Here is a 15,001-nt window from a genome sequence, read left to right as displayed (position 1 = left end):
CAGGAAGAAATTACATTTTAAAATATATTCAAATAGAAAACGGTTATTTTATCATTTAATAATATTTCACGATATTACAGCTTTTTTGTATTTCTAATAACATAAATCCAGCCTTGGTGAGCAGTAGAGACTTCTTCAAAAACATTTAAAAATCAACTTTTGACCGGTAATGTTTATGTTCAGTGTGTGTGTGTGTGTGTGTGTGTGTGTGTGTGTGTGTGTGTGTGTGTGTGTGTGTGTGTGTGTCAGAGGCAAGCTAGTAACCCTTACGAAAGGAAAATATATTTACCAATATATTACTTGAAATATATTATAATATATTGTAAATACATGGATTAATATATTGATGGTATTATACAATATATTATATATTCCTGTAATATATTGCAAAATATACAAATGATTGCCGCTTTCAATATATTGCAATATATTGGAGAATATAAATATTAAATCCCATATATGTGGATATATTGCCTAATGTATTACATGATATTTTCCAATTTACTGCAATATATTTTTGTTTCGTAAGGGAAGAGCTGTGTATTAAATCTTCACTTGGCTGGCTCAGCGACCGACACTAGAGATCCACAATTTTTCTGTGAACGCAAAGTTTCTTGGGGAAACCCAAAACATTTGTGAGAGAATGTAAAAGCATTGACAAGTAATTTTTGCCCCATTTTATATTAGTTTTCCTTCACCCCGTCCCTTAAGGGCTTCGTACATTCCACAGCTGATGTGTGCCGTTTTTCTTTGCTATTTTACTTTAAAAGAGTTTTCTCTTGTTCAGTAAAATGTTTTAGGATTGAAGTCTTCTGCCATCATTGTTTCCTTTAGATTTGTTTCTCAGTTCACTGCAATTTTAACCTTTTCTGGCTCCATTCCATGTTTTATAGGCAGCCGCTGTCACGCTAATTCAGTTGGTTTTAAATTATTCTGATTTATTTTAGTTCAGGACTCCATAGTCTAGGTGTTAGTAATCTGTACTTAATCTGTGTTTCAGAAAACCATTTTTTAAATCACGCGTAACTATTCTAGATTAAGGCCTACTCCTGGTTTAATTTAAACCCTGTCCGGGAGACCGCTCCATGAGTTGTTGGGTCGTCTAGTCTAGTCTAGTCTTTATTTTAAGACTGGTTAGGTAGTTTTGTCTGGTCTCTTGTTGGGTAAAGAACACTGTGTGTGTGTGTGTGTGTTTTCTACTGACAGACGCTCATTTGACGATGAACAACAATAAGATGGCCGTGTTCCTCGCTGCTGCTCTAGGAACTCTGGCTCTGATGGGTGTGCTTTACTGCATCTACAGCCAGTTCTACAACAAAAACCTTTATTCACATACTCAGCTACATGAATCCGGTACGTACACACACACACACACACACACACACACACACACGTACACAAACACTACCTAGATCCATAATATAAAGTACACAAAGTTAAATCACAACACACAGTGACATTACAAAACAGAATCTTTGTTCCAAATCTTTTTAGACACCTTGTTTTAGATAATGACAATAATCACAGTCCCAGAATGCTTTGCAACAAGCTCTTTAAAAAACTTGATTATAAAATAGAATCATTATAAATGTCATTTTGTATTGCAAGGTGCAGGGAAAAAATGTAATCTACTTTAAAGTAGATTATTTCACCTAAGGTTGAGTGTGGTTTTGTCTTGCATAACTATTCTTTCAGTAGCTCCAGGTAGATTATACATAACGCACATAATTAATAATAATATATATAATAATAAGACTGAGGAGTTTCTAATCTGTGGTTCTCTGTCAGATATCGCTCTGGATCTGAGCAGCTCGTCCTCCTCTGTGTTTTCTGGTTATGTGATGGAGGGATGGATGCACCAGCGGATGGAGAAAGGCGTTGGCAGTTACGGCTCTCTCTCTGACACTCCTTCAATAATCACTCTCCCTCCTCCTCTTTCACCTCCTCACCGAGCGTCTCCCTTTCACTCGCTCTCTCGATCCCGACCGCCGCCTCTCAGGACTATTTCAGCCCAGGATCTGGAGAAGAGCTTCCTCTGAGACCGGCCACGCATCCGCTGCGACTCTTCCTGTGTGTGTGTGTGTGTGTGTGTGTGTGTGAGAGAGAGAGGGGTCAATTTACAGCTGTATGCAAAAGCCTCATGACCTCTGACACATTATACGGCTTTTATAATCTCTGCTGCAAACATTTAAACTTGACTAACCTCTCCAGATTTCAATGCAGGGCTGCTGTTATTGTGCTGATTCTGAAGGAGAACAATGATCTATTCTATTCTATTCTATTCTATTCTATTCTATTCTATTCTATTCTATTCTATTCTATTCTATTCTATTCTATTCTATTGTTCACTTCTCTGTATGTTCTGTCCATTTATTCTTTGTTCTGTTGCTTTCCATTAGTTATTTTTTAATCATTTTATATTAATAATGTAACATTGCTTAAAGGTTGTGGGATTCGCTATTTTCTTCTGTTGTTCATCCCTTCTTTTTGTTCTGTTCATTTATTTTTCCTGTGCTTTCTGTTCTCTCTAGTCTATTCTATTCATCTGTTTTTTTTTATCATATTTTGCTATTAATATACAGAATCTTACGTTCCTTCAAATATTTTTATGGAATTTTCCATTCCATTGAAAATCTCAATCAATAAATATGTAAATAAATTCCAGATTATATCGTTCAGATCAGCTGCATCTGCTTTTGTAGTGGACAGTTATTAGACAGTTATTAGGCAGTTATTGGACAGTTATTGATAACACTTTGCAATAAGGTTATTTGGTTAACATTAGTTAATGCATTGGGCATCATGAAACAAACATTTTTAATGAAGGATAATATTTAATGTTGTACAATTAACATTATGTATATTGAAATAAATGAACGATCAGTGGATAAAAAAATATCCACTAACATTGAAGTACTTTTATCAATTATTATTTATCATTCATGTAATATGTCCTTTTAGAATAAAAGTATTACTTGCTTTACAAAATATTGGGTCGTCTTTGTCTAGCTGTTTTATTTATTTGAGAAAATATAGGCCTTTAGCTTAAATTCAACCTGTTGTCTAGTTTTGTAAAACTGTTTTTATGTATTTGTAACAACTCAGTAAATGTAAAATATCATTGTTTGCAGGAATAGTCAATGACTATATTTTAACCAGAAATAATGTCACTAGATCAGAAAATCAAATGTTAGGTTTGATTCAAGTTCAAGAGTTTTATTTGTCACATACACAGTTATACAGAATACAACCGGCAGTGAAATGTAAACAGGTCCGCTCCATGGACAGCAAATAACAATTAACAAAAAAAGCACAATAAATTATAAAATAGGGATAGGATAAAATAGGAATAGGATAAGGTGCTATGTATATATACATATGTAGAATTATGAATAAATCAAGTAAAAGAAATAAGAGATGTGGAATAAAATAAGTGAGATAAAGTAAACTGGAGACTATAAAAATAAATACGTGGATAACAGAAGTGCAGGAGTGTAATGTGCAAACAGCATTATAATGAGTAGTTAATAAAGTGCAGTGCAATTTAAGTATGTGAGTTTGTTAATACTGAAGTGAGGTGAAGTCACATGTTGTTAAGTGACAGCGTTCAGGAGTCTGATTTTGATCATATCCGTCTTGTTTCAGGGTTGGTTAATGGCTAGGATTAAATATGATAGAAATGTTGTTCCAGGACCATCAAAACATCCAGCTCTATTTCTCAGACACATTCCCAGCTCGAGCTCTTGAGTTGTTGTTTGTAGTGGCATATCGTGTCCACTAAGTGTCTCGCATCTTATTTGCCTTGTGGATTAAAAATAGACAGCTAGTGTGCGTGTATGCAAGGTTTAGGGATCGGGGCCTGATCTCACACACGCACACACCCCCACACACACACTCTCACACACTCACACACCTCCACACACACTCTCTCTCTCTCTCACACACACACACACACACACTCACAGACAGAGGGAGGGTTTAAGTCGTGTGAGCACGCTGCCTCTTCACTCTTGCAGATTTACTGTAATCTCATTTCAGCACCTCGGACAGTGACACACGTGGACACCAGACCTCCATGTTCATTAATCATTACAAGCCCCAAACACAACCACAGCGTGTCAAAGACTCCACTTAACTAGTTCAGCTCTATCTCTTAATCTAGTGCAACATTTCCTTGATGCAACTCGCAAAATAAAGTTGTTTGGACGCAGTAATACTGGTTTCAGTGTATAATCTCTGGCTTTTATCCAATAATGGATCCACCGATATTCCTTTTGGAGTGTCATTCCAGAAATTATATTTAAAGGCACAATATGTACGATTTTTGGATTAAAATATCCCAAAACCCAAAAAATTATCCCAAATGTTTCCAAGAATGTTTAAATCCAGATAAATAAGCAATATTGTGTTTTATTAGACAGTTGAGTGACTGTTAGGATCATTCATCGATCGAAAACTGATCACTGTATTTGTTTTTATGGCTGCCACTTTAAATCCTTGCACTTAGAGTGGATTCTGATTGGCTGTTTTTTATCGTTCATAAACGGGAAATTATTGTATGGTATAATCGATATTGTTCCTTTGTGTTCTTATCGAGTTCATTATTCTCAAAGAATTAAGTCCCGTTCACACCAAAAACGATAACTATATTGTTAATATTAGCAGCCACACAAATGCATTATGTTCTGTTTATTATAAGCGCACTGCAGGTATAATTCTGATTGGCTATGAAAAATGGCTCGAGATAAAGAGTGCGCTTAGAGTGGATTCTGATTGGCTGTTTTTTTATCGTTCATATAAACGGGAAATTATTGTATGGTATAAACGATATTGTTCCTATGTAGTTATCATAAAAGTTGTGGTATAGACTCTTCTTTTAAGCTTAGAATGATTTTTACAAAAACAAAATATTATCGTTATCGTAAAGGCCCGGTCACACCAAGAACAACAACGATAACTAGCGTCCACTCCAACACACCACACTGTTATGTTTATTGACCCTTTTCACATTTACGGCCTTTTCAGAAGCAGAAGTCATAGCAAATGAGAGACAACATAAATATATATTTTTTTATGTTTCAATTGGCTCAAACACTTAAAAAGATAAACTATTCTTTCAAAAAGAGGGAAAACATAGAGAGATATTGATAAAGGCAGTCAGAAGAGTGAAAGAGGTCAATTTTACCGTCACTCACATAGGCGCTGTATTAGAAACAGTAACACCCTCACAGCAGCGTTTATTTATTTAGTTATTTTTTTGTAATTTAATAAAAAGAATATAATGCATAGTAGGCTATAGTGTTATAAATGTACACGCATAAAAAATGCAAATATAAAAAAAAACTTTGCAGGATTTACAACGCTGATAACCGTAAAACGCCACGTCACACTCTGAGAAAGGGTCAGGTTGAAGCCCGCGCTAATTCTGATTTCCTGAGTGTTTTTTATCGTTAAGTGCCTGGAAAAAAATCATTATGAAAGTAACGTTAATATCGATCATTTGTGTCGTTATTGTCGTGATGTGGACTTTTGTTAAACTTCTATCGTTATCGTTATACCGATAGTTATCGTCGTTGGTGTGAGGGGGTCCTTTAAACACCTGAAGTTTATGGATGTATGTGTGTGTATGGATGGATGCGCGCCCTAGTGTCTGTGTGAGGGAGAGTATTAGTGTATGTGTGTGTGTGTGTGTGTGTGTGGAAGGGGGTGGGTGAGTGCTTGTGAGCAGGAGAGCAGGAGCGCGCGCAGAGTACCGGTCGGTCCCGCGGTGGAGTTGTAGAGGATGGAGGTCCGACCTGAGCGGTTTAAAGCAGCAGCGGCGAAGACACTTGGAAGGATAAACCGGTAAGAGACAAATGAAAAATAAACTTAATTAAACTTTTAAAGAAATGCCAAAGCCGGTGTATGTGTTCGTATTAACAGTGGAATGTCTGATTCGGTGGTTAAAGCGTTAAAATAGAGCTGAATGAGGTCCAATTCTGATTAAATTAAAACCAACAATTTAGCCTGTACTTGCTGTTTATCAGAACATATATTGTAAAAATAAGATGAGCGTGTGTATGGAGGTATGGAGCCGGTGGGATTAGAGCAGGTGAGCTGTTGTACATGACCGCAAACACACAATATAGAGTCATATAAAAGAGAACAACATAAGTCAGTCTTTCGGTGCTTTGGTGCTTGTGTCATCACAAGTTAAAGAGATACTCATTTATGTAGGTGTTTGTCTAGTGTGTGTGTGTGTGTGTGACTTTATTAACGCGACCAGATTAACTCGACTGGACTCTATTAATAGCAACTCTTGTCCGGTTTGTGTCGTCACATTTCACCTGTCATGTGACCACTTCCGTTCTGCATCATGTAAAGATGTCCAGATTTTGACACCTGATAGGGTATTTATGCTACTTTAAGTGTGTAATGATCATTTAAAACACTTCCTGGTGACATTTGTTCAGCATCTGAGTACTGCTCAATTGTACAGACATATTTGACCTTAATGCATGATGAATATAATGTATATTTTACATTTTAGCAAATAGTAATATCCACATTTTTTTTTCATACTTTTCGGATGCACTGTTGTACTTTATTATTTGGCAGCTAAACTTCTGAGAATATAATTATAAAATTAGTTTTTATTATATGCTTTTGTCATGTGTTTTTGTCTAATTTATTTATATTTTTGTCCAGTTTTTTTATTTTAGTGCTTTAGTTTTAACTTATTTCAGTTTGTTGCCTGAATAACATTTCTGTTTTTTATTGTATTTTATTCTACTTTAAGGGTATAGCGATCGTTTAAAGCACATTTGGTGAGCATCTGAGTACTGTTCAATTATATAGACATATCTGACCTTAATGCATGATTCATTTAAATGCATATTTTACAGTATCTATGGCATTTTTATTATATCCTTTACAGTGTTATTTAGCATATATAACTATTTTCAGCTATTACAGCTGCACGTTTAGGATTTTACAACACATTCACTGTTTTACCTTCTTTTTTGGCAGCTAAACTTAATTCTGAAAATATTAAATTATAAAAAATATTAAATTATAAAAAATAAATTATATACATTTTAAATTCATAATATACTTCCCTCACAACGTTCCTGTTATGAATTGGAAAATTATGTAATGCAAAAGAACTATAAATAATGCATTTGTAATAGCAGATTTATGATTGTAATTAAGTTAAAAAGATTTATTAAAGAACTGACATGGATATTGTTAGATAAAGCAAAAAATACAATGAACAGAATATGAAATGACGTCATTTGACTTTTGTTTCAGCAGTAAATTGTCAAATATTGGTTTGTAATTAACACTGGTTAAATATTAATGGCTCAGTTAATACTTAATGACATTCAATATTTAATATTATAATCGATTCTTCAATGTCAGTGGAATAATTACAGGACTAGTGAAGGCGTTTGATGCGTTTATAGTCTCCTGCCGGAGGTTCAGTCCGAGAGAAAATTGCAGTAAACTTGTGATTAAAGATTGATGAAGTGAAGTACGCTGCTCTTTTTTATCCCCGCGGGCAAAACGCCTTCGTATTTAAATGATGATATATGCGGATGAATGTGTTATTCATTTAATCAGTGTTTATACTTTTAAGGGTCAAATCAACTTTCATTGAACTGTCACATTAGCACACAGGGTCTGTCTGTTTCTCTGGATTTTGAGCGGTCTTTAACGTGTAAATCCAGTCCTGAAATAGATCCCCAACTAACCTGCTGCTAGTTAAATCCTCTCTCTCTCTCTCTCTCTCTCTCTCTCTCTCTCTCTCTCTCTCTCTCTCTCTCTCTCTCTCTCTCTCTCTCTCTCTCTCTCTCTCTCTCTCTCTCTCTCTCTCTCTCTCTCTCTCTCTCTCTTTCTCTCTCTCTCTCTCTCTCTCTCTCTCTCTCTCTCTCTCTCTCTCTCTCCTGGAAAGCCCCACAAGTCACCACGGTTGTCCACGTCACGGCTGCTATTACTGGAGCGTCATTAAACTGTTAGTTCTTCCTGGACAATGTGAGGATGTTGTTACGTATAAACGGCCATTTAAAAGCTCAATTCTCTTACTTGAGTATTGATTCCTCTGTAATCAGATCAGATGAGATCAACAGGTTATTATATTGGCCAAAACACTCTCCTCGGCCGTGATAGAAGCTTGTAGCAGTCTGCTCTTTTGATGATGCCAGGCTTTTATTCACAAGTCTCATTGTGTTTGAGACTGTTGTATGTTTTGTACTGTGCGAGCCTTAAAGGGATAGGTTACCCACAAATAAACATTAGCTCATGATTTTCTCATCCTCGAGCCATCCTGAGTATATTAATAATGTCCTTGCTAATCCAAGCTTATAATGGCAGCCAAAAATTTGAAGCCCCAAAAAGTGCATCCATCCATTATAAAAGTGGTCCACGCGCCTCAGGGGTTAATAAAGGCCTTCTGAAGAGAATCGTTTGTGTGAGAAAAATTAACACATTATAAAGTACTTTACTTTAAAAAAGTGTAACTGCCGTGACGATGATGTCAGACGTAGCGTAAGGCCGGAGACACACTGCAAGCGTGGTGTGAGCGTGGCGTTTCTGCTGCGTGTCATTCGCGAGGCGGCTGCCTGGCGTTTTCTCTGTCTTTGCACACCAGAAGCGTGTCTGACGCGGCTCTGCTGCTGCTACTAATGTTCAGGGAAGCCCTATACTTCATGTTAAATATAAATATATCGCCTATTGATACAGCAAAGACAATGTCAGCAGTAGCCTATTGGCCAAACATATCTATGGTATTGATGGCAAAATAGGCTACACAATATTTCGTTCTGTATTGACAGGTTTAATATTTCAAAATCGATAATTATGTTGTTTTTTATTATTACAATTAGGCCTATATCTGCATTTATGTTAACCTACAGACTTTCAAACATGAAAATGTCATTTATTAATATGTATTCGTGTCAAAATGGCATATAAACATCTTTTCCTATTCTATTTTGCCTAGAAACGCTTCCAACACCCTTGCGTGTCATGTGAAAAATAGGCGTCTCTTTTATTTGAAGCATGCATGCGTTTTCCGCGCGGCTCGGACCGCGTGTGAGCCGCAGGCAGTATGCAAGCTCTAACCGGTTAACATGGGAACCGAAATAAAAACGGGCACGCCACGCAGCCGAGACGCTCACGACACGCTTGCAGTGTGTCCCCGGCCTAAGGCTTTGAACTGCGAGAGGCAGTTGAATACGGAAGGCGATATTTTATGTAATAGCATGTTAAATATGGATATTTTTCTTACACAAATCAATCAATTCGCTTCAGAAGGCCTTTTTTAACCCCTTTAAGCAAAGCATTGAACCTGGCGTTACTCCAGCGGACTAAAGCGATAAGTGTCAAAAATAGGGATAACAGTGTCTCGCCAGCAGAAAGTCCGGCTCATTTTATGACTTATTCTGGAACTGACGTTGACTGATGTATAAAGAGACCAGACACAGTTTTTGTTGTTGTTTTGTTGCAATTAGTGTCAGGTAAATCTGAAATAACACAGAAATGTGTAAGAATTGAGAATTTTTTCACCCAAAATGAATAAGGAAATAAAAAGATTTTTTTTTTTTAACATACTCCCTTACAAGGTTCCTCTTTTTAGTATTATAAATTTGCTTTTTTTTATTTTAGTGCTTCAGCTTAAACTTATTTCAGTATTTTATTTATTTTATTGTCTGTCACAGTACTGCTACGCATCTGAAGGACTGTTATGGTTTAAATGCATCTAATCTCAGTCAAATGAATCTCAATTAACCTCTATAAACACACTGTAAACATTATTTTATAGCAGTTTTGAAGGTTTTTTTTATAGCAAAGTATTTTTTCCAGTGTAGATTCAATGGATTGAGGTGGATGAACTGATTTAGAAGAACAGAAGGGAAGAATGGATGGATGAAGGGGGAGGGAGACGAGAGGCAGAAAAAGACTAAAATAGAAAGTTTGATCAATAATTCAGGCTCTGAGGAACATTATTATTTCATCAGCTGCAGTGGTTCTGTAACCTGACGGTAAGAGTGCGTCGTGCTGTCTGTACTTAACAGTGACGAGAGATTCGAAGAGAGATCCACGACTTGTGCTGAAGGCCACAGATCTTTGACACATCTGACATGAAGTTTTGCAGCACAATTTATTTAAGCTCTACTATTTAAGCTATACATTCAAATGATTTATTACTCCTGCTCATATTTAGAGTTCCTGATGTGCTCAACCGTCTAACGTTGATTGTGTGTGTATCGTCCTGCAGTGTTTGTGCTCCAAACACGAATGGTTCCTCAAATCAAAGTTGTGTCCCAAATGTCGCACTAATACACAACACACTCAAGCGTGTAGTGTATGAATTTTATAAGGTTGTTCTGTCATTTGAGATCAGAATCTGATGCTCTTCCTCCTCCACTATGTTAAAGCTGTGACAGTTGAGTGTGTGAAGTGTCCAACACTTCATTTTTACAGTAAATGAAGGCCATCCTCCGGGTTTTTAAAGTGCACTTTCTATTTGGAATTTGCAGTACGAACACAATACGTTCTTTATTTATTCTATAAAACGGCAGAATACTGCATAAGTATGCACACTGGGAGTTTTATGAAGTCCAACACCACTCATATTTCTCAGAAGATATTTATTAATTTTTGATGTGATTCTGTGATGTTTGTGGTCAAAGGAATCTGCCGCTCTCAGAGCATGTTACTGTGTGTTTAATCCGGATTAGATGTGACACATCGGTTCATTATGAATGTGAACTGTGAAGCGTTTCAATTCAGCCTCATATTTTTGTTTTATGATGACCAGTGAACATCCAAAACTTTAAATGATAATTTAAAGCTGAACTCAGATGATTATCCTAAAATCCCTTAGCAGAAATAAAAACATGCATATAAACATTGTTATACCATAAGAGTTTAGAGCTATAAATTAATTATTGCTATGCAGATGAATTATTAATTCCATTTAAGATGTATGCATGAATTGTATATACTGTATTTCCATCCATTTGGATTGCAGTTTATCATAAACTAATACATTTAAAGGTGCACTATGTAGTATTTTTGCAGTAAAATATCCAAAAACCACTAGGCCGGTGTTATATATTTTGTTCAGTTGAGTACTTACAATATCCCAAATGTTTCCAACTATTTGTAAATTGTGAGAAAAATGCTATTTTCATTAAGGACCGGGACGTGTCAGCATAGCGTTTGAGCGAGTCGCCTGTCAATCGCGTCATATCTGCGCTACCCTCGGTTTTATTCTGCAGAAGCGCTTTTCTCTTAGCAGTGTGAACATGTCACAGCAACGCCGAGCGAACGCACAGAGGAACGTCAGAACATCATTTTAAACACACTTAAATGTATCTGATATGATAAACAGAACTGCTTTACCTTAAAATCATGACCGGAAACGCGGAAGTGCGACTGTGTCCTGTCCCGCCATAATAAAAGTTCTGGTACTCGCGAGCCGTGTGTTTGTATAACAATCGCTCCAGCGGCCGTGCTCAGCTCCTCAACACTCGCTCCTGCTCTGCTTTACACTACAGTAACGTTAATATCTGCATCCATGAACATGATTTCTGCCCGAGTCCTATTTTCCACCGGCTGTGAGGAGAAGACCACATGTCCCAAGATACTGCGCTCACACTTGGCGTCATCAAACTACGCCTTTGTTTTGAATGGGCGCCCTCCAGTGGAAGGAAAGTTGCATAGTGCACCTTTAATGTGATGCATATTTGTAAGTCATACATAAATGAAACGTAAGATTTTTGCATTCCAAAAAAAAAGCAAAATGTATTATTAAATTATATAAAATTTTCAGAATGCATTTATTCAAATGGTTTAGAATCAGCATTAATGTGTTCATGATGAAAACAGTTAAAAAAATATGAACATGGCTAAAATATGGCTTTACATATATAAAATATACACTTTAAATTCATGTCAGGGGTCTCTCCTCAACCACCACCAGTGTGCAGCATCCACTTGGATGAACGGCACCAGTGCGCTCACACACACACCAGCGATAGGTGGAGAGGAGAGAGGGTGATAGAGCCAATTCAGTGGATGGGGATTATTAGGAGGCCATGATTGTTAAGGGCCAATCAAGGGAATTTGGCCAGGACACCAGGGTACACCCCTGCTCTTTTACGAGAAGTGCCATGGGATTTTTAATGACCACAGAGAGTCAGGACCATCATCGCCATACTGTCATATTGAAGAGTTTATTAGTACTATTACAGAAATCTGACCTGTTTCATCCTCTTTTCATTTATGCATGACTGATGCATCACATTACATTTTTGTGATATAACTATGTAATTCAAATGGAAATTTTACATTGTGTTCAAATACATACATGTTTTTACTACAATATTATCATTACCATTATTATTTACATGTTCTATTATTTTTATGGCATCTCATCGCGGAAAAGCAGAGTCGGAATTTCATCGTACAGCGACTGTGCGTAAAATAATAAAGTTTGAACTTGAACTACTTAAATTTAGCCATAATATTTGAGTGTGTAGCTTGTGTGTTTTGGAAGAATTTGATGAAGTTTCTTGATAAATCTGAGCACGTTAAGACTTTATTAAGGATTGTTTCCCCTCCAGCTCTCTCATTGCTGTCTTGAGAGAACTTACTGAGATATTAAAGAGATTTTTCTCAGTTTTCTTTCCTAAAGGCAGCTGATTCGGAAGACTTTAGTGGTGCATGAAACAGTTAAAAGAGCCAAATGTTTTTGATGTGTGTGTGTGTGTGTGTGTTTGGCAGGGTTCTAGAGAAGCGTCAGGAGAATGGCGAGACAATTGAGTTATCGGCGGAGGGCCGTCCGGAGCTGCAGGAGGAGAAGGAGCTGCCTGTGGTGGACTGCACGTGTTTCGGCCTGCCGCGGCGGTACATCATCGCTATACTGTCAGGCCTGGGGTTCTGTATCTCGTTCGGTATCCGCTGTAACCTGGGTGTGGCCGTCGTTAGCATGGTGAACAACCACACCGTCTATAGAGAAGGAAAGCCGTACAATGTGGTAAGTTCAATTTCATGTGCAAAAATTCAGAACTATAGACTCCATCAACACTTTGCAAATTTGGTGTTGTTCTCAAACCCTTTTGTGTTAGCCTGACAAGCCAGACCCACATCAAGATGTTTGGTCTGAAAACTCACCATTGACGGCTCAATCCGAGGGGCGGGATAAACGGTTGTCTTTCAAACTCCCTCTGCACGCGATAGGATAGCGCTACAACCAACCAGAGCAACGTGAAGCGGAGCTCGTTGATAGATTAAACTTTCGCCGTATCCGGTCGGCAAAACAGTGCCGTTCTTTGTTCTTTTCTCAGAGAAAAGCTTAACTCCAAGTCTTCCAAAGTCGCAATCAAAGCTGATTCGAAAGACCGCCGTTCGCCAGCTCCTGTGTTTACTAGAAGCACGCAAGCGCAACTCGGCCGTCGTCATTATGTTAAACTCCACCCACCGACTCTATACACGATGTGATTGGCCGGACTAGAGTTTGTTTCTTAGAGTTCAGAAGGGTTTTGAGAGTTTTTAGATGACACTCACGGCAGATTAGATTTGCTGCCGCTAGGGTGCGTCTAGATTTCTAGGCTACTTTTGTGTCACTATATTTCCATTTAATTGCGGATTTAACTTATGCACACAATTGGAATGTCACATAAAAAATTTGCGAATAAAGCAGCGTTTCCATCCCATGTTTTCAGGTGAACAAAAACGTCACTTTCTGGGAAATTGCCGCCAAATAAATGTAATAAAAATGGTTGCAGCAATTGACTGAGCCACCGTTGCTCTTCTTTCCACCATCATAAATGACTTGTGTTTCCAAGCACACAGACCAAACGCAATAAAATCTGTCATGTTATCTTTTCGTTCGGATGCTGCGGTTTGGGAATGCAATCATGTGTTGGACTTAATCAATAATGCAATCATGTGTAAGACTTATGCTCAGGCATTTTTAGAATGACCAAACCAACATGATTTGAGCGTTTTGAAGAAACAAAATTTATGAGAGAGTTGTTGTCAGATTTCATTGGTAATTATAAGCATGATATTTAATCATAAGCTTGGCGAACAGTTTTGGAGAATTTGATGTTTCCTCATTCAAAGGAATAGGAGCTGCACTTGCATGCCCGAGAGGTGTTTAAAATGGCCGCCGAGTGAAATGACTTTTCTTAAAAGGATTTTTTTGAGATGCTGGGATGCGGTTGGTCCGCCGGTTAGTCCAGTTATCCAATCACATTCTCTGTTGAGGCAAAGTCATGTGCTTTTTTGTTGCGCATTGAGGGATTTATTTTGTAAATGTGTTTCCACTGTAGTTTATGTGCATGTCTTGTAATCAGGGCATTGCCCTCAATTGAGCACATACATTTATAGGTGCACTTTTACAATTCATGTGCCTGCAGCATTTTTTATGCAATATTTTATGCACATAAATAAGTGGATTCCTTGGAAACATAGCTAATGTCAGCTTATTGTTCAGTTAAAACAAAATTCCAGTTTTCTTGCATCATGTCAAAGTCAATTTTTCAATTTCCACCCCACCAGATTTTCTGCAATTTTGTCAAAAATGTTCAAACTCCCCATAGTTGTTCATCAGATCTTTGTGTCCAGATGATCTTGCAACTACTCTGCTCAAATGATATTAAAAGATTTTTAGACATGACAAATCATTATAATGAATTAGACATCAAACATAAAAAAGAGGTTGTATTTTAACAACACTTTACGCTTTACAAAGCGTACAAATGACACCTAACTTGTAAATTGTGAACTAGGACTGATTCTGATCATAATCTTTGAATCGTTTGGCAAAAAACCTTAGATGATGACCTTTCATTCTTTTAATCATGCTTGATGCAGAGCACACTGTTTTTATTTTATTTTATGCAATTGAAGGATACTTGAGGCAATGCAAGATCTTTAAAACACTGTGCTTGTGATTTACAGCAATGTAACATGCCTTATTTTTCATGAGTGTTGAGTATATTACAAT

General features: G+C 37.2%; 1 protein-coding gene across 2 annotated transcripts in view; it reads left to right on the top strand.

Annotated features, from left to right (window-relative positions):
* The first annotated feature begins 5,716 nt into the window (after positions 1–5,716).
* slc17a7b (solute carrier family 17 member 7b) overlaps positions 5,717–15,001 on the top strand; it is a 42,350-nt gene continuing 33,065 nt past the window's right edge. For both annotated transcript variants that reach the window (XM_067434633.1, XM_067434634.1), the window contains exons 1-2: positions 5,717–5,844; positions 12,772–13,024. In XM_067434633.1, coding sequence (XP_067290734.1) covers positions 5,783–5,844; positions 12,772–13,024 — 315 coding nt within the window. In that variant the 5' untranslated portion in view covers positions 5,717–5,782. The remainder of the gene's footprint in view (positions 5,845–12,771; positions 13,025–15,001) is intronic.

This window comes from Pseudorasbora parva, chromosome 24, assembly GCF_024679245.1.
Source record: "Pseudorasbora parva isolate DD20220531a chromosome 24, ASM2467924v1, whole genome shotgun sequence".
Taxonomy (NCBI): Eukaryota; Metazoa; Chordata; class Actinopteri; order Cypriniformes; family Gobionidae; genus Pseudorasbora; species Pseudorasbora parva.
This window is presented reverse-complemented; position numbering and strand designations above follow the sequence as displayed.